Here is a 26,812-nt window from a genome sequence, read left to right as displayed (position 1 = left end):
GAAGGCACCCAGGAAGCTACATTACAAACGACTGTTGACTTAGCTACTAACACAACACAGCATACTTAATTGGATCCTGGATTTGGGGTGGGGGGTGCTGCAAGTCATTTGGGGGGTAACTGGGTAAATTTTAATATGGACTGAATTAGGTATCAATGGACACCTGGGTGGCACAGTCCATTAAGCATCCAACTCTGGTTTCAGCTCAGGTCATGATCTCAGGAATGTGAGATCAAGCTCCACATCCGGCTCCATGCTCAGTGTGGAGTCTGCTTAAAACTCTCTGCCTGGGGCGCCTGGGTGGCTCAGTCGGTTGAGCGGCTGCCTTCGGCTCGGGTCCATGATCCCAGGGTCCTGGGATCGAGCCCTGCGTCAGGCTCCCTGCTCGGTGGAGAGTCTGCTTCTCCCTCTCCCTCTGCCTGCCTCTCTGCCTCCTTGTGCTCTCTGTCAAATAAATAAATAAATTCTTAAAAAAAAACAAAAACAAAAAAAAACTCTGCCTCTGCCCCTCCCACTCATACTCTCTAAAAAACAATTCGTTAAAAACAAAGAATATTAGATACTATGTTATTTATGTGCTACTAGTTAGTATGGTTACAAGAACATCGTTAAGAAAGCATACCCGTGTTTAGGGGTGAAATAGTGTGGTTTGCAACTTATTTTCAAAAGGTCATGAAAACTACTCAGGCTACCATAATAAAATACCATAGACTGGGCAGTTTAAACAACACAACTTTATTTCTTACAGTTTGGGAGGCTAAAAGGCTAAGATCAAGATGCTGCCCAGTTCTGTTCCTGGTGAGAACACTCTCCTGGCTTGCCAACAGCTTCCCTGCGACCTCACAATGGTGGAGAGGGAGAACAAGCAAACCTCTGGTGTCTCTTCTTATAAAGGGATTAATCCCATCACGGAGGGTTCCACCCTCACCACCTCATCTAAATCTCATCACCCAAAGGCCCCATCTCCAACCCTATCACACTGGGCATTAGGGAGACACAGTTCAGTCCACAGCAAAGTGTATATATAAAGACAAAGCACACACCATAGCAAGTTAACAACCAGCAATGGTAGGGAAAGGGTATATGTACAAGGTTTTATTTTAATTTTTCAAAATAGAGTTGGGAGGACTTTTGAAGCTGCTGGTGACATAAAGCCTGGGAAAAGGTTAGGGTCACATGAGCACGGTCTTCAAGAACGTGAAGTACTATCCCATGGAACATGTTTCTTGTGTCGCTCCAAAGACAGGGCTTGACCCGCTTGACCCGCTTGACCCACTGGTAGACGAGGAGGTGGCACATTTAGTCTCCATGTAAAGAACTTCCTGAAAGACACAGCTGTCCAACAATGGAAATGTTGCTCTCAGAACTCAGATGTTTCTCAGGGGAAGTGTTAATACAGAGCCTAGAGAACCACGTCAGGGAAGCCATGTGCATGGGCCTCTGTAGCAGGACGGAGGCCAGAACCACCAACTTTCCAAATTTAAGGTTATACAGACACATGTGCACCCATAAGCATTATAACGTCTAACAAGTAATCTACAAGTACAGACAGCTTTCCAGTGATTACCTTAGAACAATTTGGAGAAAAGAGTTTTAATAGTTCAGGTGTACATTTGTGTTCACCTATTGTTTCCCACAGGCAGAATCATACATAAACTCAAAATTCAGGTTATGCTCTAAAGTAGCTCTAATATATCAATTGCCTTGCAACAAACTGACACTCTAGCAAAACTGCCTGTGTGACCCTACTTCCCACCAAGTCAAGTGGGGTTTGAGCTCACCACCCTCCCTCTCCAGCCAGAGCCCTGGTCTGCCTCCTACCCTAGACCTGGCTTGCTCAAATCCTCTCCTCCTTTCCTTGCTTCCTTTCCAAGTTTCACTGTCAGCAAAGCTCAAACACTATTTCCTCAAGTTGATCCTTCTTTAAAAGCAAAGGATATGGGTTAACAGATCAAGACAAGGAAATGGAAATAGATGGGTTTGTTTTCAGTTGCCAAACCGATCACCTGGAAAGGGCTCATGGTCAAGGCAAAGTGGTTAGTTGTGTGTCAGCCCTACCAAGGAAGACCACACCCTGCTACTTCCACGAGCCAACCCTGAGTAGAAATGCTCTTTTCAACTTTCTGATCAGGAAGGAACAATTAGTCCAATATACAAGATTTCCCACCACCACATGTCCAAACACAAACACTCTTTTGTACCAATCTTTATATATTTATTCACACATTTGATAAAAATGTCACAGTTAGAAGTGAAATCATTACAATGTCATAAGTGACTGACCCCAACTACAGAGTCAAGTTGCCAAAAATCATAACATGAGCAACACACAGCTCATTAACACCTGCGCACTCACACACTCTGCCCACACCCATCCATGCCCCAACAATCACAGGTGCTAAGTTCAGACATAACCCAGGGAAACTTTCCCTGGCTTCTGTCAAGTCCTGGGGATGAGAAGAAAGAAATGATGAAAAAGAAGCTGGGACCAGTCGACATCATCTTTCTGTTCTGCCAGCCACTCAGAGAAGTCAAGACATGAAAAGATGGGTGCAGTTATTTCCTTGGCACAAAACTTAACAGGCAACAAAAATGTCAAGGGCTTTAAGTCAGTCTGAGGTTTAGATCCCCCTTTCAACACAAAAGGGCAGCAAGTAGGGAAAAATCCAGCCATTAAATTCTAGGGAAAAAAGAGGAGGGAGTATTGAAAACTTGATCCCTATTCTCCTGTCAGATTGCAACATGACCAAAGCAAAATCAGCCAGGCCAAACTGATACCATCTGATTGTGACTTTATCCAAACAGTGTAGTTTGCTTTAACTCTGAAGAGAGGAAGAAAAAATTTTCAGAGGAACAAGAGGGTCAGATAAACCACATCCCCATTATATTAGTATTTGGGGGAAGATTACATCTATTTGTTCACACGGCTTGTCTACAGCTCTGAGAGCTCCAAGGGAGTGGCCCAACCCCCATTCCTCTGCCTTTAGCCTTCCAAGATGGACATGTCCTCAGCATCCAGTCAAACCTGAAGTGTGAAAAATAATGCCTGAATCAAAATGGTGTTTTCCATACAGTGGGACTATGGAGAAATCCTGTTCCATTTCCCAATTCCTACTTGACACAAAGGTTAAAAAAAAAAAGAATAAAACCTAAAGTGTGAATGTTTTGAGAATTGCCATTAACCCTATCAAAACACTGATGACACAGAAAACCACCATCTGAAAATACTAATTTCCCAGTGTTCTTGGTGAATGAGCTAAGGAAGGAGGCGATGATCCAAATTAATATAGTCCATGAATACAGAAGAACTGACCAATGCAAAAGAAACTGCTTTGGGTAGGGCGAGTCAATAGGGTAGTACTGAGAGGCAGAGAGAAATTTCTTGGTACAAACCTGATGTCCCTAAGATAGAAGCAGGCTGAGGACAAGGCACTTACACTGCCAAACAACAGTTCACGTCCATTCAACACTAGAACTGTTACCAAGAGCACTCACCATGACCCCTCACTGAAGACTCAACCAGCCAACTGCACTTTCCAGTTGGACCTTCAGAACTGAAGGAAATCCCAAGTGCTGCAGAACCAATGGTGGGAACTGGAATGTTGGCAGAGGAAACCACTCAGAGGAAGCAAAAAGAAGTTGTCCCCTTCTGGCCTGAGGTGAGGTTTGTTCCAGATTAGCTCAGTGAAATACTGAATTTCAAGATGCTTGGCCTGAGAATATGACAACGCCCCCATGGATGCCTCCTTCTTCTGTTTTGATAAAGAGCAATAAGGGCTCTGAATGAAACTGGACACCACTTACTGAGTTATCTTGCCCTGTGGTTACAGCAGACGCCTTCGAATACATGTCCCTGTTCTGTAGCAGATAAGGGACTGAGACAGGGCTAGAAGCAGCCTGTCCCTTCTTATCCCAAAGCCCTTCAAGCGTACTCGATCCGGGCAGGGCCACAACTACCCTCATTCTTCCGCTCGGAAGATGGGGTGGTAGCCTTGGCTTCACTACCGGTTTCCAGAGGCTTAGACGAGATATAGTCCTTTACTTTGATCTCCATGTTCTTGGCTTTAAGAGTGGCCATGTGCAGCTTCTCCAGGAAATCTGGCATGCCTGGTGGGAGAGGGGGAAATATGGGTAGGCTGAAATACAAACCAACAGTATGCTCAAAATTAGACGGCCTATTTCTTTCATGGTAGGGAGCCAATTCCTTCTTCTAGAGATCACAGCCTGATTGACAACCTGAGTGATAGTTGCCTCCCAAAATGCATGGGAAGTGAAAACAATCCATGACCTTTGAGATCCTCAGAAAAGGGGTGCCAATCAAGCCAATAAATCCCCAAAGGCTTTTAGGTGATTAAAATCACTTATCAGTAGCACAGCCTAAATATCTGCCAATTTTATTTAGACAAATATCAAACAGAAACACCTAATCTCTCCGTTCTCCCTCTGAGGTATCAGAAGCTGCCTACAGAGAAGCAGAAGAAAGAAAATCACATGAGAATGCTTTTTCAAGCAAGGAATTGGAACGAAAAGGTGCAGTTACAGCTGTGATGTGTAGCCTTTGTCAAGACACATGGTTGCCCCCTTTCCCAGAATACTATCCTATAACAACCACATTTTCTACACTAGATTTTATGGCCTCCAACAGGATCTAAAAAGAAGAAATGATTAAGTGCATTAATGTACACAGTCCATATTTAAGGAATTAAGCAAATGTTCTCAAAATTCCCTTCTGGGCACATGTTGCTTTCTGGGATTCCACAATTTTCATCCCTCCAAAGCCCAGCTAGAGGCTTCAATATCTTTGTAATATTCAAGAATGGACTTGGAAGGATGTTTAATTTCCCCAGAAGTGCTCCCATTAGACAAGCACTAATCCTCTTGCTTGCCATTTAGAGCTAGAGAAAAACAAAATGCTCAACCCAGGCTCCAGGCCCTGTATACAAGTGCCCACTCACCACTGGAAACCATCCAGCTAACGCAGTAGCGAGGAAACACAGTCTGGGGATTGTCACTGTATGTCAACAAGTAGTCAAAGCCATTCTGGAAAAGAAGAACAGCAAAAATAATGATACTTGAATTACCCACCATAGCTTCCATATCCAGTACCACAGAATAATCATGATGTGATTCTGGGGCAGACAGTGCCATTTTTTTACCCTGTGCAAAAAAAGAGTTAATACTGAAGACCGCATAGGTCGCTATCCACAGAAAGGCCAGCCTGCAAGGTTGACCCTCAGGTGGTATCAGGGAACTTGGCTCCCAGAGTATTCCCAGTCAACAGTGTACTGGTAAGAATGGCTCCCTGTCTCTTCTCTGTTCATGCAAACATTACAGTTTATGCTGAATACCTGCTTTCTTTCTGGCACATCAGGGATTTTGGTATATGCTATGTAGAGGATCCCTATGTGACCAGCCCTCAATAAAAATCTTGGGTGCTGAGCCTCTAATGGGCTTCTCTGGGCAGAAACATCACAGACATGTTGCTTTTTTAAGATTTTATTTATTTGACAGAGAGACACACAGCGAGAGAGGGAACACAAGCAGGGGGAGAGGGAGAAGCAGGCTTCCCGCTGAGCAGGGAGGCCGATGCGGGGCTCGATCCTGAGCCGAAGGCAGACGCTTAACAACTGAGCCACCCAGGCGCCCCTTTGTTGCTCTATTTTTGCTGCTGGAAGGAGAATGTGCTCTGTGTGACCTCTCACAGGAGATAGAGCAGGAGGAAGCCTACATGTGGATTCCTACAGGCTCTGCCTGTCTCTTCCCTTATGATGCAGCTGTGTATCCTTACTACATGACTAGAACACATCTTAGTCAAGAGTACAACTATATGCTGAGTCCTATGAGTCCTTCTAGCGAATTTTCAAATGTAGGGTGTTCTTGAAAATTCCAACACGTACCCTCAAATGTTTAACGCTCTTAATCTTTACCAAAACGGTATAAACTCTACTATTACTACGACGACTAATAACAGCAAATATTTATAGAGCACTTAACAGTGAACTGCTCCCAACTTGGGACAATCCTGTAACGTAGTACTGTTACCTCATTTTACAAAGGAGGAAACTGAGCACAAAGAATAACTTTGCCCAAGGTCATCTACATACTCAATGACAGCCAAGATAAACCCAAGATTCTGACCACAGGGACTATGCACCCACTCTTTTTGGCTCAGCCCTCTCATTGCCTATTACAGTGAAGGACAAGGAATTAAGGAGATTTCCAGGTGTCTTGATCCTACGAGAGATCTGAACCAATTATGATCCACGGAGAGGGGTAAGAGATAACCACTTTTATGTCTGCACTTTTTAAAGCAGACTGGCCACAACTCCACATAGCAGAACTACAACTTTAAATTCCCATGCTTTTACTCCAAAGTCCATCTTCTTTTTCCCCCGAATGAATTGTTTAATCTTTTATTCATTTACTCAACATGTATTTAAATGTCTGCCTCATGTCTGGCACTGTATCTATACTTAGAGCAAACAAAAATGTGCTAGTCCCTGCCCTCAGGAGCTTTCAACCGATAGAACAGATGCCATAACAGAGACACAGAATCAATACTACAGAAGTAAAGAGAAAGGAGAGGGGCGCCTAGGTGGCTCAGTCGGTTAAGCATCTGCCTTCAGGTCAGGTGATGATCCCAGGGTCCTGGGACTGAGTCCTGCGTTGGGCTCCTTGCTCAGAGGGGAGCGTGCTTCTCCCTCTGCCTGCCGTTCCCCCCTGCTTGTGCTGACAAATAAATAAAATCATAAGGAAAAAAAAAAAAGAAAGGAGAGGTAAAACCTGTCCAGTGGAAACATTAACACTATCCACCACAAAGGCTGGCTGTAAATGAGTTAATACATATAGAAGATTTTATTCTTCCCATAAAACACTTGGATTGGGAAGTCAAGAGATCTGGGTTCTCATCCACCACTGCTTATATTTTATTTTTTTTTAAAGATTTTATTTATTTATTTGACAGAGAGAGAGACACAGCCAGCGAGGGAACACAAGCAGGGGGACTGGGAGAGGGAGAAGCAGGTTTCCCACCGAGCAAGGAGCCTGATGCGGGGCTCGATCCCAGGACCCTGGGATCATGACCTGAGCCGAAGGCAGACGCTTTAACGACTGAGCCACCCAGGCACCCCGCTGTTTATATTTTAAAAAAGGAAACCAGGGGCGCTTGGATGGCTCAGTCGTTAAAGCGTCTGCCTTCGGCTCAGGTCATGATCCCAGGGTCCTGGGATCAAGCTCCCCGTCGGGACTCCCTGCTCTGCGGGAAGCCTGCTTTTCCCTCTCCCACTCCCCCTGCTTGTGTTCCCTCTCTATCAAATAAATAAATAAAATCTTAGATAGACAGACAGACAGGTAGGTAGGTAGGTAGGTAGATAAATAAAGGAAACCAAACAAAAACAATTATTACCCATTGGAAGAAGGAAGGAACAGGGATATAAGCAAAATCACTCTGAATAGTTATTATTTTACAGATTTGACTTGGAAGCATAAGTTTCTTTCATAATTTAATAAAACAAAATTAAATTTAAAAAGCAGTATCTAAAAATCAAAAGTAAAATAGAAAACAAGGAACCTAACTATGAACTGAGTCAGCAGGAAAAAGCACAAAGACAGCACCTATTTCAAGTAACTTTAAAACTCAGTATTTTGGTGGGGGTTGGGTGGCTCAGTCCTTAAGCGTCTGCCTTTGGCGCAGGTCATGATCTCAGGGTCCTGGGATCGAGCCCCACATCGGCCTCCCTGCTCAGCAGAGAGCCTGCTTCTCCCTCTCCCACTCCCCCTGCTTGTGTTCCCTCTCTCGCTGTGTCTTTCTCTGTCAAATAAATAAAAATCTTAAAAAAAAAAAAAAAACCACACACAGTATTTTGTACACTGCGTACACATCCTAAGGATTAAAAAAAAAAAATACAAATTTTAAATCACCATCACTGGTGATCTTGGTGGTATTATTCTGAGGCTGGTGTGTGTGTATTTCAGGTTAAAGCCAATGAGTAGTTATGCTCAGGTGATGAGTTGAATTTTCCAGCACAGGAAAAGATGATAGATGTAAGATATAAAATATAAATAAAAACTTTCGTCTGAAATATGAATTAAAAATATTAGCACATGCTTAGGATTTATCCTTAAAACAAATAAGCAACATTTATTACTTAGTTCTAGCTTCAGGCCTAAAGACAATGAGCAAGCCAATAGCTCTGAGTACTCCTAGAAGCCAAATTCTGGTATTTATTTTAAAGATTTGATTTTTTATTTTATTTTTTAAAATTTACTTATCTGAGAGAAAGAAAGAGAGAGAGAGAATCTCAAGTAGACTCCCTGTTGAGCACGGAGCCTGACGCCGGGCTAAATCTCACGACCCTGAGATCATGACCCGAGCCGAAATCAAGAGTCAGACACTTAGCCAAATGAGCCACCCAGGCACCCCTAAAGATTTTATTTTTAAGTGATCTCTACACCCAAGATGGTGCTTGAACTTACAACCCCAAGATCAAGAGTCACATGCTCCACCAAATCCTGGTTTAATTTAAATGACATCTTCTTAAAAGGAACCAGGGCTCCCTAAAGAAATGCTAATTTCCAGGTTTACAGCTAAAACTATACTACAAGATGAACCTAGGACATCTTATAACACCAGAAAACAAGAGAGCCCCTGAGGTCCAGTCAAAAGGACAAGCCAGTTAAAAGGAGGCTCCTAATGGCCAATACTGGGGCAATTTGAGTGTCAGTAAGAGTAACTGTAATGGGGCGCCTGGGTGGCTCAGTTGGTTAAGCGACTGCCTTCAGTTCAGGTCATGATCCCAGGGTCCTGGGATCGAGCCCCACATTGGGCTCCCTGCTCCTCCCTCTCCCACTCCCCCTGCTTGTGCTCCCTCTCTTGCTGTCTCTCTGTCAATTAAATAAATAAATAAAATCTTAAAAAAAAAATAACTGTAATGGATTAGAACTAACCAAACATGTTAAAAACTGATATACCTATAGAAGTCTTCTATTGGTTCTTCTATAGCAAAGACTAATGGTATTTCTTTAAAACAAAAACAAAACTTAACCTTTGGAGGATCCCTGGTTGAAAGAACCAATTCATTATTTTCAAACTCATAAATAAAGGAAACAAATCAACCATTTCTTACTTCCCTTTCCTATGTAAACTAAAGGAAAACAAACAGTTGGTGAGAAAATTTTTCCTTAATGTATTTTAGTAAGTGGAAATAAATGAATTACAGAATCAGCATTTTGTTATACCACTAATGAAATAATGGATCTGAGCAATAATAATTTCTAAATTCACAAAGAAAGAGACAATCAAACATCACCTGCCTTCTAATAAAAAGTGGTCTTGCCCAAAACAACCAACCAACCTGAATCTGTTTAAGCCTCAGGTTTCATCAATAACTACCAATACCCAGGAAATAGAGGCAAGGGACAGAGGAACATGTTAAATAACACTATAGATACAATGGGGAAACACACAATCATCAAGATCCAGGACAAAGAACCCTGCTTCTTCAACAAATACAACTGCAAAAAAAAAAAGAGGGGAAACTTACTGACTTCAAAAGACTCAAGAGATAGTATGAACAAATTTTAGTGTCTGGGTCATATTTGGGTCCAGATTCTAATAAACCAACTCCAAAAAAATTTCATGGACAATCAGGAAAATTCAAACACTAACTAGATTATTTGATACTAGGGATTATTAGGACACTGAGGTTATGTTTTCAAAAATCTCTTCAAGATAAACACTTAAGTATCTACAGAAGAATTCTTCTATAGCGAAGCTTGAAACTGTTTCAAAATAATCAGGACAGCAGGAAAAGGAACAAGAAAGGATACAGATAAAACAAGTACGGCCATGAGTTGATGACTGTTGGAGCTGGGGATGGATACAGAAGGTTCATTATACTATTCTACTTCTTTATCTTTCATATACATTTCAAATTTTCCCTAATAAGAAGTTAAACAAAACACCATACCTTGGCTCAAGGATCCCATCTGGCAGTCCAAATGTAGCCACCTGGTTTTCAAGTACTCTCTGTACATGGTCAATGTAATTTATCACTCCTCTGTAATCTCAACCGTCCTTTCTAAGTGGTGACTCTGAACATATTCATGGCTCATTCCTGTCTTGATCTTAGGTATATCATGTCCTCTACACATCCTGTTGTCCTCTATCCAGTCTGCCTTTTCATAAGAATCAACTCAAATCTTACCTTTTTCGTAAGAGCTTGCCACAAATATACTAAAAGAATTTTACAGATAACTCTTACTGTTCCCCCACCTCAGCTGAAAAATTATTTATTTTATCCCTACTTAGATGCAACACACTCTGCTAGGTGCTAAACGATGCTTTAGCTGCTTCATGGTCACAATTTCTAAAGGTAGCAATGCTGGAACTCAATTCAGTTTTTTCAATTGGAAATAAATGGACAACGTCCAAATTTCAAAAGCAATGTAAAGGAAAAAAGTGAGGCCTAAGTCTGCCTCCCACACTATCTCCAGCCTGACCTAGGCTCCCCTTCATAAAGGGGACTAGCCATGGACAGTAACCTTGCTTCTTTTCGATCTTCTAAAGTAAGGACTTTCAAACATTTTTAACTATGACACACTGTAAATAATACTTTTTACACTGCAACCAGTTCTCCCTCTCAGCCTCCTACACACACATTCATACATATTTATCTAACTAAAGTCTCATGAAATATGCTTACACTCAGATGATTTCTATTCTATGTATTCTCTCTTTTTAAGCTGATCATAATGCACTAAAATAGTTTTGTCTTCCACTAATGGGGAGCAATTTGAGGTTTGAAAAACACTGCTCTAAAAATACTACACAAGTAAACACACAGATCTCCCTGTTAAGAGTCAAACACCGCATTGACTGAAATGAACCACCACTTCTCTCATATTTAAAGTCCCACTTCAGGCAGTATAAATAGAACAACTTGTTGAAAACAAAACCATACTAAAGTACACAATTCATACACCACGAAAACAAAAGTAATGGGGAGAAAACGAAGCCTTTAGTTATAAAGTGAAATACAACTAAAAACAGCAACCAGTGGAGTATGTAAACTCAACAGAAATTTGGCTAAAAAAATTAATAAAACACTCCCTAAGTTGAAAAAAATATTCTTCTCAAAGAAAGGTCAATTTTATTTTTATTTATTTTATTTTTTTTTAAAGATTTTATTTATTTATTTGACAGAGACAGAGAGAGCGAGAGAGGGAACACAAGCGGGCGAGTGGGAGAGGGAGAAGCAGGCTTCCCGCTGAGCAGGGAGCTCGATCCCAGGACCCTGGAATCATGACCTGAGCTGAAGGCAGACACTTAAAGACTGAGCCACCCAGGCGCCCCCAACAGAATTTTAAAGAAGGCTGAGAGGATTAGTCTAACCCTCTCATTTTACAGATAAGGATACAAAAGTCCAGAAAGGTTTTAAGTGTTCTGCCCACTGTGGTGAAATTTTGATGGAAAAGGTGCTCCCTTCAGTTCCTAAAGAATGCTGCTAACCACAAGCCAGTCTTTTCCTGTCTCTCCCACGAATGGGAGTCAGTGGGTCATTAGTCTCTGCCCTGGGGGATCTTCCAGGTATATCACCCAATAGCAGTGGTTCCCAAACCAGGAGCATCAGCCTCACCTGGGAACTTCTTAAAAATGAGAATTCTTGGGCCATACCCAAGCACTGTATGTTAACAAGCTCCAGTGGACTCTGATGCATGCCAAGTTTGAGAACCACTGCCCTTCTCAGGTCAGACAAAAGGCATTCCTTGAGAAAATCCCAAAGCCACTACACATCCTCTCTTGGATGATGTAAAACTCACCTCATCAAATGACTTGTGGGGACGGATAACCATCTGGGATTCATACGATCTGACCCTTACAAATTCTGGAGACTCTGGAACACTAGGGTGCTCCACAGCACTGGTAAGGAGAAAAGTTAAGGAAATTCTTAGTAATGTCTACAAATAAGAAAACAGCATGAGAGCTACAGTTAAGAGGAAAATCTAAAAAGCTGGCTCTAATTTTTAAAATAAAACAGAAGAGTCACTAAAATGAATTAAAACTAGGTTCTAAAAACAAAGTGAGTTTCCTTGGTGATTCCTGGCTCACTAGGCTTCATGTTGAAGAAAAGAGCACTTCTTTTTTTAATTATCAACACTAAGGAACTAAAGAAATGGTTTAATGAAAAGCGTACATAGATCCCTTCAATCTTCCTAGACTGTGGTAACCAGTCACAGCCCACTCATGTTCTAGCTGGGATGGATGGGGTACTAGCATCACTCGTAACAGCACTGAGAACATGCAAACTCCCACCAGACATATGAAGGACACAGTTAAAGGAACTCAGCAGGAGCCACAGGTAACCACACATACCGTGACACCAACACCATCACATTGTTTTCCTGATCCACGCTATACCGTCGAACATAAACATAATCCCGAGAGTACATCGGATACTGAAGAAAAGGATAGGCAGAATTAGTGTTATGCCCCACGTGGATGTGATAAAAGTAAAAACAGTAGTAAAAATACTCACAGGAAAATGGGTTACCCAGTGAAGAACCTCAGAACCACTAACCACATCCCTCTCAATCACTTCCAGCTTGATTACCAGGGCATCCCACTTTTTTCTATATTCTGTATCCAGCTGCAGAAAGAGAAAAGATATGAAGACCCAGGTAATCCAAAACAAAGTTGCAGAAGGTTTCTCCAGATGCTTGGACCTGACCCAAGGACCTTATTCTGAAACAGTAACCTGACCTAAAAGTGGCAAAGTGTGAAAGACAGGGCTGTGTTTACTAGAGATAAGTCTTTTAAAATCCTTTCTTATAGGCCAACAGCATTACCTTGAAAGTTAATATTAAAAAAAAAAAAAAAAAAAGGGCGCCTGCGTGGCTCAGTCGTTAAGCGTCTGCCTTTGGCTCAGGTCATGATCCCAGAGTCCTGGGATCAAGCCCCCCGTCGGACTCCCTGCTCCGCGGGAAGCCTGCTTCTCCCTCTCCCACTCCCCCTGCTTGTGTTCCCTCTCTCGCTGTCTCTCTCTCTCTGTCAAATAAATAAATAAAATCTTAAAATAAGACAAAGCAAAGGAAAACATAAGAAAAAAAACACTGTGATAGACAGGTCTCAGGAAAATGTAATAGGTAGTGATATAAACGTGTAAGGGCAAAACAATTTTTTAAAGTTTTAAACAGACAAAAATACCCAAAGTATGAGCAGACACCTCACACAAAGAAATGCAAGTAACATATTTTTTAATTTCTAGCATGACTAGTACGTAGGGAATTTCGAAATAAGACGTATCATATACATCCAAACCAACCAAATGAATTGGTAAAATTCAGTGCTTGGGGGGAAGTGTGCACTTGCGTATTACTAGAGGGTGTTACAATCAATTAGTTCCAGAAAGCCTGACAAAACAGTGAAATATCCAGGAAGGAAAATAATTTTTTTTCTAGAACTCTGGATGATCCCATCTCCCCTTTTCATACGTTTCCCAAGGAAGAAAGCAGTCTTCGAAGAGACACTCTTCATCTTTACTAAATAAATACCTTCACTATGGAAATGTTCCAGATTCCTAAATCCTGACTGGATTTGTACTGAAGAGGAAAATGCTACAAAGGACATCATTGGGTCAACAGATAAAAACCAGAATAAAAGCAGAAGATTACATAAGAGCTGCATCCATGTTAAATTTATAGACTTTGATAATGACACCATGGTTAAGAGAATATGTCTAATTTTAGGAAATATACATTGAAGGATTCTGGAATAAAGGGCCACAAATATAACTTGCCCTCAAAATTATTTAGGAAAAAATAACTATAAAACCTTGTAAAATATACTAAAAGCACTCAAATACATTCCTCTATTTAATCTTCCCAAGAGCCCTGTGAGAGGACAGAATTGGTCTCATCCCCACTGGACAAAGAATGGTAAGCCCAATGTTTACCCAGATGCTATCTGACATGAGATGAAGGGTACAGAGACAGATGGATGTACTGAAACCATGTCTTCTGAGTCAAAGAAATTATTCATGTGGACAGTAGTTGAGTGGATTTCTAGGCTTAGAAGCTCCAAATCTGAGAAGAAAAATTTACTCACCTGAACATTGAAGAACTGCCGAGGTGTCACATCTGTGTAGGTTCCAAAAACTAGAATGACAAGAAGAACAAGAGATGTCTGCCACACCCTCATCACTCACCTTATTCCTATTGCTTAACTGCATTTCAATTATAGAGTACTGACAGATCTTAAAGGCAGATTCAGAAACTAGACGTCATATGGGGCAGCAAAGTAAGACAAAGACAACCTACAGCAAAGTATAGTAATGAAGACACTGAAATGCTTGTCATCTGGGAGAAGAAAAACAAAAAAACAGGAAACCATGGCAAATTTTCTGAGCAACAACCAGAACAGTTTAGAGAGTATAAAGAACACAAGTCCTGCAAATCTGGGCAATCACAGAAAACACCTGCAAGGCAGCCAAGCTGGGCTCACCTCTGTACTGGTAAAGGTGGGTGCCTGTAATAGGGCGCCGCCAGAGCTTAAAGTGTTTCTTATCCATCACCATTTCCCATGGCTGTTCTTTGCCCCCTGAATCTTCATTTCCTTCTCTCTGTGATTTTGGTTCTGGAGGGTGGCATTCAACTCCAGAGCGCTGAAACATATGTGACATTTCCTCCAACCGTTTCATTTCATCAACAGATCTGCAAAAGGAAAAAAATAAAAGGAATGGTGCAGGTGGTTGTAGTCAATCCTTGTCCATACACTGACTTGTATAAGAATCGTGTGGGTTGGGGCGCCTGTGTGGCTCAGTTGATTAAGTGTCTGCCTTCGGCTCAGGTCATGATCTCAGGGTTCTGGGATATAGCCTGCATCGGGCTCCCTGCTCAATAGGGAGCCTGCTTCTCCCTCTCCCTCTCCCACTCCCCCTGCTTGTGCGTGTGAGCTCTCTCTCAAATAAAGAAATAAAATCTTAAAAAAAAAAAAAAAAAAAGAGTGGTGTGGGTTTAAAACAGTATAAAGTGTAGTGAAAACTCGAGTTCCTGAGTTTGAATCCCAGTCCAACATTCATTAACTAAAACACTACTTAGTCTCTATTCTTAATCTGTAAAATGAGGATAATAACAAGACCTACCTCAAGGGTTGATTATAAAACTTAAACAATTACATATTTTCCCTCTTTTAAAAATGTAATTCACATTCCATAAGAATCATCCTTTTATAGTTTACAATTCAATGTTTTTTAGTATACTCACAAGGTTGTGTAACCATCACCACTAATTCCAGAACATTTTCATCATCCCCCCAAAAAACCTATACCCATCAGCAGTCACTCCCTAGTCCTGCCTCCCCATAACCTCTGACAACCACTAATCTATTTTCTGTCTCTATGAAGTTGCCTATTTTGGACAATTCATATAAAGAGAATCATACAATATATAGTCTCTAGTATCTGGCTTTTTTCACTCAGCATATTTTCAAGGTTGATTCATGGTATACTTTGTTCCCTCTTTTTCTGGCTGAATATTTCACCGAATGGATATATCACATTTTGTTTATCCATTCATCAGGTGATGGGCATTTAGGTTGTTTCTACTTTTTGGCTATTATGAATAATAATGCTATAAACATTTGTGTATAAGTTTTTATGTAGACACAGGTTTTCAGTTCTCTTGAGTAGGTTCCCAAGAGTGGATCTGCTGGGTCATAGCAACTCTATGTTTAACCTTTTGAGGAAGTGCCAAATTATTTTCCAAAGCAGTTGCACCATTTTATAGTCGTAACAATATATTAGGGTTCCAACTGCTTCACATCCTTGCCCACACTTGTTATTAGACAATAACTATCTTCCGGATTCTAGCAATTCTAGTGGGTGTGAGAAGTATATTTCATTGTGGTCTTTGATTTGTATTTCCCCAGTGACTAATGATGCTGAGCATATTTTCAAGTGCTTATTGGCCACCTGTGTATCTTCTTTGGAAACATACCTATTGAAATCTTTGCCTATTTTTAAATTGGGTTGTCTTTTTATTGTTGAATCGTAAAGAGTTTTTATATACTCTGAATAATAGTCCCTTACCAGATATGATTTAAAAATATTTTCTCGCATTCTGTGGGTTGTCTTTTCACTTTTTTGATAGCGACCCTTGATGAACAAGTCTTTAATTTTGATGAAGTCCAATTCATCTACTTTTTTGATTACTTATGTTTCTGTATTACAGCTAAGAAACCCATCACTTCCTAATCCAAAGTCATAAGGACTTACATCTGTTATTTTCTTCTAAGAATTTTTAGTAGTAGAAAAGAGTTTTAGTATTAGTTTACACTTTGATCCATTTTGAGTTAATTTTTGTGTATGGTGTGAGGTAGAGGGTCTAAACTCATTATTTTGCATGTGCATCTCCAGTTGTCCCAGTGCCATCTGAAGACTATTGTTTCCCCATTGAATTGTCTTGGCACTTTTGTTGAAAATCAATTGGCCATAAGTTTAAGGGTTTATTTCTAAACTCTCAATTTTATTCCAACAATTTATAGATCTATCCTTATGCCAGTACCGTATCATCTGAACTACTATAGCTTGCTATTAAGTTTTCAAATCAGGGAGAGTGAGTCCTCCAGCTTTGTCCTTTTTCAAGACTGATTTGACCATTCTGGGTCTTTTTCATTTCCATCGAAGTATCAGGATCAGCTTGTCAATTGGCACAAAATAGTGTGCTAAGATTCTGACAGGGATTGTGTTGAATTTACAGATCAGTATGACTAGTATTGCCATCTTTACAATATTGTCTTCCAATCATGAACACAGATCTTCCATTTATGTGTTTTAAAATTTCTTGCAATGATCTTTTGTAGTTTTTAGCAAAAACATGGAGTACAATGTTGAATAGAAGTGGTGAGAGCAGACATCTTTGTCTTATTCCTGATTTCAGGGGAAAAGCTTTCAGTTTTTCATCACTAAACTGTTAGCTGTGTTTTTTGTAGGTGCCCTGTATCAAATTGAGGAAGTTTTGTTCTATTCCTAGTTGTTGAATGCTTTTTATTTTCTTTTATCATGAAAGGAGGTTGGACTGTCAAATGCTTTTCTGCATATACTGAGATGACTGTGTGGTTTTTGTCCTTTATTCTATTAAGGTATTGTATTAAACTGATTATTATATGAATTAACCTTGCTTTCCTGAAATAAATCCCACTGTTCCTATTCCTTTTAATATATTACCGGATTCCATTTGTTAGTATTTTGTTTAGAACTGCCTAAAGCTTTAAAACATTCAAGAGGGGCGCCTGGGTGGCTCAGTTGTTAAGCGTCTGCCTTCGGCTCAGGTCATGATCCCAGGGGTCCTGGGATCGAGCCCCGCATCAGGCTCCCTGCTCCGCTGGAAACCTGTTTCTCCCTCTCCCTCTCCCCCTGCTTGTGATCCTGCTCTCACTGTGTCTCTCTCTGTCAAATAAATAAATAAAATCTTTAAAAAAAATAAAAAATAAAACATTCAAGATATTTATTATTATTAAACATTCCATATATTTTTTGTGTTGTTTTATACCTTTTAGGGACGTATACATATAAAGACAAAGGCATACAATACAACTAACTGGGATAGATAATCTGGGGGACAGAGGAGATTTCAACTGGGCAAAGGTAGAGAGGAGGCTTTACCTATATTTTATTTCTTAAATATAACTATTTGGGGGTGCTTCGGTGGCTCAGTTGGTTAAGCAACCAACTCTTGGTTTGACTGAGATCATTATCTCAGCATCCTGAGATGGAGCCTTGCATAGGGCTCTGCACTGAGCAGGGAGTCTGCTTGGGATTCTTTGTCCCAGCCTCTCCCTCCCCCTCTGCGGCATGTGCGCTCTCTCTCCTTTTAAAATCAATAAATAAACTCTTTAAAAAATATATAACTGCATTTGTAACATTCACGTTAAAGTCTTTTTATATATCTGAAACATTAAGTTGTTTGTTTTTTTTCTAAAGAGAGAGCACGAGGGGGTGGGCAGAGGGAGAGGGAGAGAGAATCTTAACCTTACCCACGTGGAGCCTGGTGAAGATTCTCTCTCCCTCTGCCCACCCCCTCACACACACCAGTGCTCTCATTCCCTCTTTCAAATAAATAAAATCTTAAAAACAAACAAAAAAACCATGGCTTGTATTTTCCCCTTAACCTTTAAATAGCAGTTAGGAAACAAAGATTGCTGGCTATCATATACAACTCCTGCTATTCAAGACTGAAGAAGACACTACTAATATACTCTGTCTGAAATGCCCACTCCTCTTCAACCTTCAAAAATACGTAAGGTTCAAGGTTAACTTCCAGGCAGAGTTGACCATATACATTTACTTTTATTCCGTACAGACACATATCACATTATATTATAATTAATTCATCTTTGTATCTGCCTCCTTTACTAAACTATGAATTCCCTAACGTCCCAGAATCAGTCTCTTTCATATCTGTATTTCCAGCTCCTAGCAAATAAGTACCTGGTAAACATCAGGCACTCAAATGTTTACTGAATAAATTGAGTAAATATGAAAGTAGGCCCCGATAATTCAAGTTCTTATTGAAAGATTACATTAATACATTACTTTAAAAGCCAAAAATTCAAAGTCATACTGGTAACCCAAGATTAAAAGTTTAGAGCAACCCAAAGTAATGGTGACTATAAAGATCTGTGTTCCAGTCCTGACTCTGCCAACTGGCTGTGTGATCTTTTTTTTTTTTTTTTTTTTTAATTTTATTTATTTGACAGGGCGCCTGGGTGGCTCAGTTGGTTAAGCGACTGCCTTCGGCTCAGGTCATGACCCTGGAGTCCCAGGATCGAGTCCCGCATCATCGGGCTCCCTGCTCAGCGGGGAGTCTGCTTCTCCCTCTGACCCTCCCCCCTCTCATGTGCTCTCTCTCTCTCATTCTCTCTCTCTCTCTCAAATAAATAAATAAAATCTTAAAAAAAAAATTTATTTATGTGACAGAGAGAGAGACAGCAAGAGAGGGAACACAAGCAGGGGCAGTGGGAGAGGGAGAAGCAGGCTTCCCGTGGAGCAGGGAGCTCAATGCGGGGCTCGATCCCAAAATCCTGGGATCATGACCTGAGCCAAAGGCAGGCGCTTATCGACTGAACCACCCAGGCGCCCCACTGGCTGTGTGATCTTATGCAAGTCATTCTACCTGTAAAGCCCTCACTTTTTCCTCCTATAGTTAGGACATTATTTCTTGAAGGTTTCTATTAGCTCTAAAATTCCATTTCTCTGAATTTTAAACTTTGGACTTTGATGAAAATATTTATACAGGGGACATTTTGTTGTTTTGACTGCCCAAAATCTTGTCATATTGAGGAGAATCCCAAAATAGGTGGGATACAGCCCCCTCTCAAGCCCTAGCAGTTAGAGCACAGCACCTAATTTAAGTAAGGTTAATTAGACACTTCTGGTAGAGGGTATGAATCTTGAGGAAATAATACAAGGCACAGGATCTTTTGGAGATTATTCTCAGTGATTTTGAAGGAGTTGAGTGTCCAGCAGTGCAAGCAATCTAGGGAAAACAAAACCAGCAACACTGCCCTGAGGAGATTATCCCTACAGCAGGTCTTGGCTGTTCTCTTGGCCAACCTGTATTCTGGCCTTCTTGTCAATGCCCTGAGTGACCTAACACCTTTAATTAATCCCTTTGATTAATGCCTTTCGGCTTAAGTCAACCAGTATCAGCTTCATTTGCAACGAAGAACCCTAGCCAATACAATTTATACTGATGTTCTGATGAAAAAAGTTTAACCATTTTTTAATTTGAATTAAAAATTGCAAAACAGGATTCACTGCTACCACTGCAAACGCATATAGAAATAGGGAAGGAACTTTACAATACACAATAGGATCTTTCATGAGAAAGCAAAAGGAAAACCACAGCTAGACTTGCTTAGAGAACAATTCAGGCATCACATGGCACCAATTATGACACTTTTCAGGACTAGTAAGTCATTCTTCAATAAAAATTAAGCACCATCCTTGAATGTCATTCTTATCATATAATGAAGAAGGGCAGAAATGCCTTATTAAAACTACATCAGAGGGACGCCTCGGTGGCTCAGTCGTTAAGTGCCTGCCTTCAGCTCAGGTCATGATCCCAGGTCCTGGGATCGGTCGGGCCCCACATCAGGCTCCCTGATAAATGGGAAGCCTTCTTCTCCCTCTCCCAGTCCCCCTGCTTGTGTTCCCTCACTCGCTTTGTCTCTGTCAAATAAATAAATAAAATATTTAAAAATTAAATAAAATTACATCAGGGACTCATAAAATTACATAGTAGTAAGATTTTAAGAAAATTAAACTATATGACTATATGCAGTATTTTTTTAAGATTTTATTTATTTGTGAGAGAATGAGAGTCAGAGAGCATGAGAGGGAGGAGGGTCAGAGGGAGAAGCAGACCCCCCGCCGAGCAGGGAGCCCGATGAGGGACTCGATCCCGGGACTCCAGGATCATGACCTGAGCCGAAGGCAGTTGCTTAACCAACTGAGCCACCCAGGCGCCCTATATGCAGTATTTTTAATGGCCTGCTAAGGTGGTACAGAGCTTCAGACCCACTGCTTAATCAACCTCTCCTATATAATTAAAAGGTCACTAGATGGCCTTGATTAAAATTATGAGACTAAGTCCCCAGAGGGGGAGAAAAATGTCTTGTGAAGAATGACATTCATTCTTGAAATACAATCTAAATGCTGACTCAAGACCGCATCATGAAATGCAAATGATTCTTGTCCCCAGATTCAACAACCTCTGAAGGGTCTCAACTTCTAAATGCTGACATAACAGACATAATTAGCACACAGGTGCCCAAAGTGGGCATGTATGTGGAAGAAGGAAAACCTCTCACCATACATCTCTTTGGCCTGCTGCGCCAAATCTTGTTTGGACATGGTGGGTGTCTAAACCTTGTTATCTGAGACTTAAATAATAAGAAAGGACAAAAGAGATTATTCCCAAATAGTAACAGCGGATTAGTAAGAGGATCAAGAAAAGACACCCAATGCTTCTCTTTCTCCAAAACTAGTCATTTCAATATGTGAGAAAGGCTGGCCTTAAAGGTATGGAAGCCGAAGGCATAAAACTATTAAAACAGAGTAATAAGTATAACCAGTTTTGGCTCATATAGGAAGGAGGTCCTGACGTTAGTATATAGAGTTTGATATAAAGGTCCAAAATGATTCAAATGAAGCCATCCCTGTAATTAGTAATTTCAGCAAGACAACTGCCTCATTTCACATAATCCCTTCCTTAAATTCCAAATCACTGTCAAAGTTAGGGACTTTCAAGTATAACTGTCATGAGACATAAGGAATACAAGACATCAGGGCACCTGGGTGGCTCAGTCCTTAAGCGTCTGCCTTCGGCTCAGGTCATGGTCCCAGGGTCCTGGGGTTGAGCCCCGTATCAGGCTCTCTGCTTGGTGAGCCTGCTTCTCCCTCTCCCTCTGCTGCTCCCCCTGCTTGTGCGTGCTCTCTCTCTGTGTCAAATAAATAAATAAAATCTTAAAAAAAAAAAAAAAGAAATACAAGACATCAGCTAGTTCATTGCAATTCTGGGCCAACTGGTTAATGGTAAAATAATGAAGACAATGTAAAAAATTCACGTCAGGTTTTATGTAGTTCTGATGATCTAAGGTAAAAAAATCTTTAAGTGACAGTGGCAAAAAAGAAAAAGGTTTTTTTTTGTTGATCATTTATTTAATAACATAATGAAAAGTTGAAATTGTTGTAAATGCCCTGACAGACAAAAATGGGAAACAACAATTTTCTTTATGAAATTTACTGGCACTTATTTACTCAAATTTCTGGAGCAATGGGCTGTAACTTTTTTAAAAAGAGGAGGGGCTAATGGAACATTTTCCCCTAGCCTTTCATATTTCTTAACTTCCTTCCTCTTTTTGTTCCTGTAACTTTTTTTTTAAGATTTTATTTATTAGGGCACCTGCCTTCGGCTCAGGTCATGATCCAAGGGTCCTGGGATCAAACCCCGCATCGGGCTCCCTGCTCGGCAGGAAGCCTGCTTCTCCCTCTCCCACTCCCCCGCTTGTGTTCCCTCTTCGCTGTGTCTGTCAAATGAATAAATAAAATCTTTAAAAAATAAAAAAAGATTTTATTCATTTGTCAGAGAGAGAGCACACGTAGGAGCATGCACAAGCAGGGGGAGCGGAAGACAGAGGGAGCAGACTCCCCTCTGAGCAAGGAGCCCCATGTGGGACTCAATTCCAGAACTGTGGGATCATGACCTGAGCCGAAGGCAGACTCTTAACCAACTGAGAAACCCAGGCGCCCCTCCTGTAATTTTTTAATGTTCCAAAACAATAAAAAATTACTATTGTATTTTTCCATAAGATCTGCCTTGGGCTCAAAGGACGAGTGATTCTGTACCAAAAATAGTGACTGAAAGTTATTCTGTTTGACTTAAGTGAAACCAATTGGGTAAGAATCCTAGACCAACCATTAAAAGACCTGATTTCTACACCTGTCCCCCATCAATCAAAGCCACTTTGTACAAATTACTTCTTTTCTCAAATTTTCTTCCTGTTGCTAGATAAATGAGATTCTATTTGTGAAGATGTTCTTAAGCACAAGAGAACTGAAAGTAAGGTTATTCCTTTTCATTCTGAATAGTACTCAAATAACATAAGAAAAAACACATACCACATTAAAGCACACATTCAAAGATAGTACTAGGAAAAGACGGTACAGAAACAGCACAGAAAAACCAAATGTTGTGATTTAGTGGCCATGGTACAATCATGCTCTTCTTCCATTATACAATGGAAAAAAAAAATGCACTTGTCCTGAGGCACATTCAATTGTGCTCCATTATGGAAGCCACCCAAAATCCTTTCACTAGAACAAAATCTAAGATGTTCTAAACTAGGGGCCCCTGGGTGGCTCAGTCAGTTGAGTGCCTTTGGCTCGGGTCGTGGTCCTGGGGTCTTGGGATGGAGCCCCGCGTTGGGCTCCCTGCTCAGCAGGAAGCCTGCTTCTCACTCTGCCCCTCCCCCTGCCCGTGCTCGCTCTCTCTCAAATAAATAAAAATCTTAAAAAAAAAAAAAAAAAGATATTCTAAACTAGCTATGACAACCTCAGCAATGACTCCTTTTTTTTTTTTTTTTTTTAAAGATTTTATTTATTTATTTGACACAGAGAGAAAGACAGCGATAGAAGGAACACAGCAGGGGTAGTGGGAGGGAGAAACAGGCTCTTGGCTGAGCAGGGAGCCCGATGCGGGGCTCGATCATGACCTGAGCCAAAGGCAGACGCTTAACGACTGAGCTACCTAGAAGCCCCAGCAATGGCTCCTTTAAAGTAAACTGAATACTTAAGCAAAGAAAATTAACCTGAATCCGAAATATTTTATTCAATAAAAGACAAAATATTAGAAACATGAGAAACCTACAGAACCACTTTACAATCAAGATACAGTTAATAGCATATTTGTCGCCCTAGAAGGTAACAAGCATTTTTTTAAAATTCGCAAAATGGACACCATCCAATTTTAAGTATATGACTGAATTCAGGCTTGAACTGGAAAATTAAGTGTAAATGAAAGCCTTTGCTAAATAACAACTCTGGAGGATCAAAAAGGCACCTTATGTGTTCTGCCTGACCTTAATCTGAGTTTATGATATTCCCAAGTGGGTTAACAGAGAGCAATACCTTTTCAGGAGTTGGATTTGAATAAAAAATGTTTGAACTGCCCCTAGGTTTCAGAGACAGCCCAAAAAGGTGAGAGAGGGAAATAGAAGGAATATGGGGCCTGGTGATCAACTGGTCTCTTTCTGCCACAATGGGTAGTAACTACTGACTCAAATGTTTACCACATTCATTTTTTATCTCGTTTTTTTTTTCCTAGCTCCTGCTAATGGCAGACTTACTAAACAGAGGCTCCAGGATATACTATCCATAAAAACACATGAAGTAAGCCAAAGAATGTCATCTACCACCTAGGCCCCCAACACTATTCAATTCCCACCCAAAAACATCTTCCCTCTCTTTTGCACCAGGTAGGCCTTTTCTGGTCTTTCTCCTCTTCCTGGGAATTTTCCTCTCAAATTTGACTACTGTGGAACACGGCTGTTTCATCATCAAAAACAGAATGAAAATTCAAACAGTTAATTGATAATTTAATTTAAAAGTTTTCCTCCCATAAATATTCTCACACCTGAACCTGTTTCATTAGACCAATGGACAAGTTGCAAAATACTAACAGAAATTAGGCAAACTCCCTATCATGCTTTATTATATTAACATTTTTGTGAATAAGATTGTTATAGTTTTTTGTTTTTGTTTTTTTTAAAGATTTTACTTATTTATTTGACAGAGAGATAGAGAGACAGCACAAGTAGGCAGAGTGGCAGGCAGAGGGAGAAGCAGGCTTCCCGCTGAGCGGGGAGCCCGATGCGGGGCTCGATCCCAGGATCCTGGGATCATGACCTGAGCCGAAAGCAGCCACTTAGCCGACTGAGCCACCCAGGTGCCCCAAGATTGTTATAGTTTTAAATTTATATCCTCAAGGTGGACGTTTAGTGACTAGTAAATCTTCTATTTACTTATATACTAATAATATCTACTAATGCAAGAATCAGAAAACCAGTCTAGGACCAACCACCTATTTTTGTAAAGTTTTATTAGGAAACACAAATTTAGAAGGAAGGGAGAGCAGTTTAGGAACATCGGTTAAAAGGAAAGAGAGACATCGTAAAGTGAGAGTTAAATCAAATCAGAGCTAAATCATGACATTACTTGAAAACTGTTAAGGGCTCAGATTTAAAACCACAGATTAACAAATTCAATCAGTGGTACTGCATTTTTTCACACAGAAGTTTTGATGATGACAGCGTGATTTCAGAGCCTAATGAAACAGTATTTCCTAAGTTCCAGCTAAAGCAGCAAAAATCTGACCTAATTTTTGCAGGTTAAAATGTCTGAGCCCCTGGTTTATCTGAGGAAGACAAAAATCCCTTCCAGCCACAAGAGTCACGATAACAAAAGAGCTCTCCCGGCATTTCTCACGAAATCCCATGAGGAATGAAGTAATTTCATAATTGCATAACCATACCCTTAGGTCAAATTTAAAACCTATTTTGAGTTTGCACCTTTCTGGATGAGTTAGAGATTACGTGAACAATGGGTTACCTTCAATATCTAATGTATTTTTTACAACGTTATTTCTTCAGTGTCACGCTCCCTATTCAAAGTCTTCCCTCCTACGCTAACCTATACTTCGTTATTTCTAACCCGACAAGTGAAATTAACACAGAGAGGCAATAAAAACGTGATCTGCTAAAACAGGATCAAGTTACTGCAACGCCACTTCAAGTACCACCGGGTAAACGCGAGACACGGAGCCAAAAGGCAGGCCCCAGGGTTCGACGTGCCAACCTCCCAACCTGACCGGCCCCCACCCCAGCGAACACAAACGACTTCGCCGCCCCGCTCACCTCTGCAGCTCCTCCTCCTGGATCCTCTCCTCGTCCCACACGAACACGCCAGCGAGCGCCGCCATCAAGGCAGAGGCATGGCCAGGGCGGCCTCGCAGCCGGCGCCAGAGGCGTCCGAGGAGGACGCGGCGCGAGCTCTCCGAGTAGAGGCGGCCGTACAGCTGCGCGATCTGCTGCGCGCGCCGCACACGCAGGCCCGTCACGAAGCGACACTGATTGGCCAGCAGGGCGAGCAGGCCCCCGCCCCGCGCCCCCGCGCGCCCCACCGCCGCCGCGCCCGCCAGCCAGGCGGCCAGGGCCGGCGGCCTCCGCAGGAACATGTCGTCTGCGCGCGCTCCGCCCAGACTCCCCCTTACCCCCCCCCCCCCCGACGCGCGCCCGGCGAACTAGGCCTCCTCAGAGGGCAAAAGGAACGAGCCCTGGAAGGCGCTGCGGCCTGATGCCAAGTGCTCCTAACTGGCCGACCCCGAACTCGTCTCACGATCTAACAGGCTTTTCATCTCTCTCTGCAGCAACCGCTGAGGAAGAGTCCCCTTTGCGGAGAGAGTCGGTCATGGCACAGCAGCGGGGGTGGCCCCGCAACCGCTGCCAAGAGGCGTTCGTAGGCTAGGGCCGCGAACCCGACGGACCGACGCCGGTCAGCCCCGTTGGCCCCCTGCCTCCTTGGCGTCCTCAACCCGGCTCCAGGGCTCGTGGTGTAGAGCGCCTGGGAAGCAGCGAGGTGGGCGGCTCAGCCGCGGCAGCAGGTGAGGTCCCAAGCGTTCCGCGTCCGCCACACGCGCTGCTCGCCTACAACCTACCCTCTTCGCGGCCGCCCGGGTCCTGATTGGGCGCGGCCCGGGCTCCTCGGTGCTGACTGGCGCTGCCAAGGACTCGTCACCGCTCCTTCCCGCCCCTTCGCGCAGCGTGCCGGGCCCCTGGCTAGCAAGGTAGGTGGCGCGCCAGAGAGCTAGTCAAGGGCGCCTGAGATTGACCCGCAGACCCGCCATATTCCCGCCACCCGACCCCACCCCGCGGAGGGGCGCGACCGAGTGCCAGTTCGGTTCCTGCGCGGTGCTCTATTCGTCTGAGAGACGGGGGAGCGTCGCCTCTTTTAGTAATTTGAGTGTAGGGTGGGACGGGGTCTCGGCATTTCCTCTGCGGAGTGCTGGGGGTGTCCAGGTTAGGGGGGAGGGCGGGGGCGGGACGGTGTAGACGCGTTTGGTGAATGGAGACCCTGCTGAGACCTAGAAGAAGCTGCCATCAAAACCTTCTTCGATCTCTCCAGCTGGCTCTGCTGCAAGGTACCGAGACAGTCTCCGAGGATTAGAGTCTTAGCACTCATCTTCTCTCCGCGAACCC

At 42.1% G+C, this 26,812-nt stretch overlaps 1 protein-coding gene across 1 annotated transcript; it reads right to left on the bottom strand.

The window, feature by feature from the left end:
- Nucleotides 1–717: 717 nt before the first annotated feature.
- Nucleotides 718–26,274, bottom strand: STARD7 (StAR related lipid transfer domain containing 7). The gene is made up of 8 exons (XM_035001003.1): nucleotides 25,472–26,274; nucleotides 14,501–14,709; nucleotides 14,105–14,154; nucleotides 12,537–12,647; nucleotides 12,374–12,456; nucleotides 11,821–11,920; nucleotides 4,956–5,040; nucleotides 718–4,107 (listed from the first exon to the last, which is right to left on the bottom strand). Exons 1-8 carry the CDS (start codon nucleotides 25,789–25,791, stop codon nucleotides 3,923–3,925), a joined length of 1,143 nt encoding a protein of 380 aa, XP_034856894.1. The 5' UTR covers nucleotides 25,792–26,274; the 3' UTR covers nucleotides 718–3,922.
- Between the last annotated feature and the right edge of the window lie 538 nt (nucleotides 26,275–26,812).

Source organism: Mirounga leonina, unplaced genomic scaffold, assembly GCF_011800145.1.
Source record: "Mirounga leonina isolate KUSES-001 unplaced genomic scaffold, KU_Mleo_1.0 Mir_125, whole genome shotgun sequence".
In the NCBI taxonomy this organism is placed as follows: Eukaryota; Metazoa; Chordata; class Mammalia; order Carnivora; family Phocidae; genus Mirounga; species Mirounga leonina.
The sequence above is the reverse complement of the archived record's forward strand: the minus strand, read 5'-3'. Positions and strand labels throughout refer to the sequence as shown.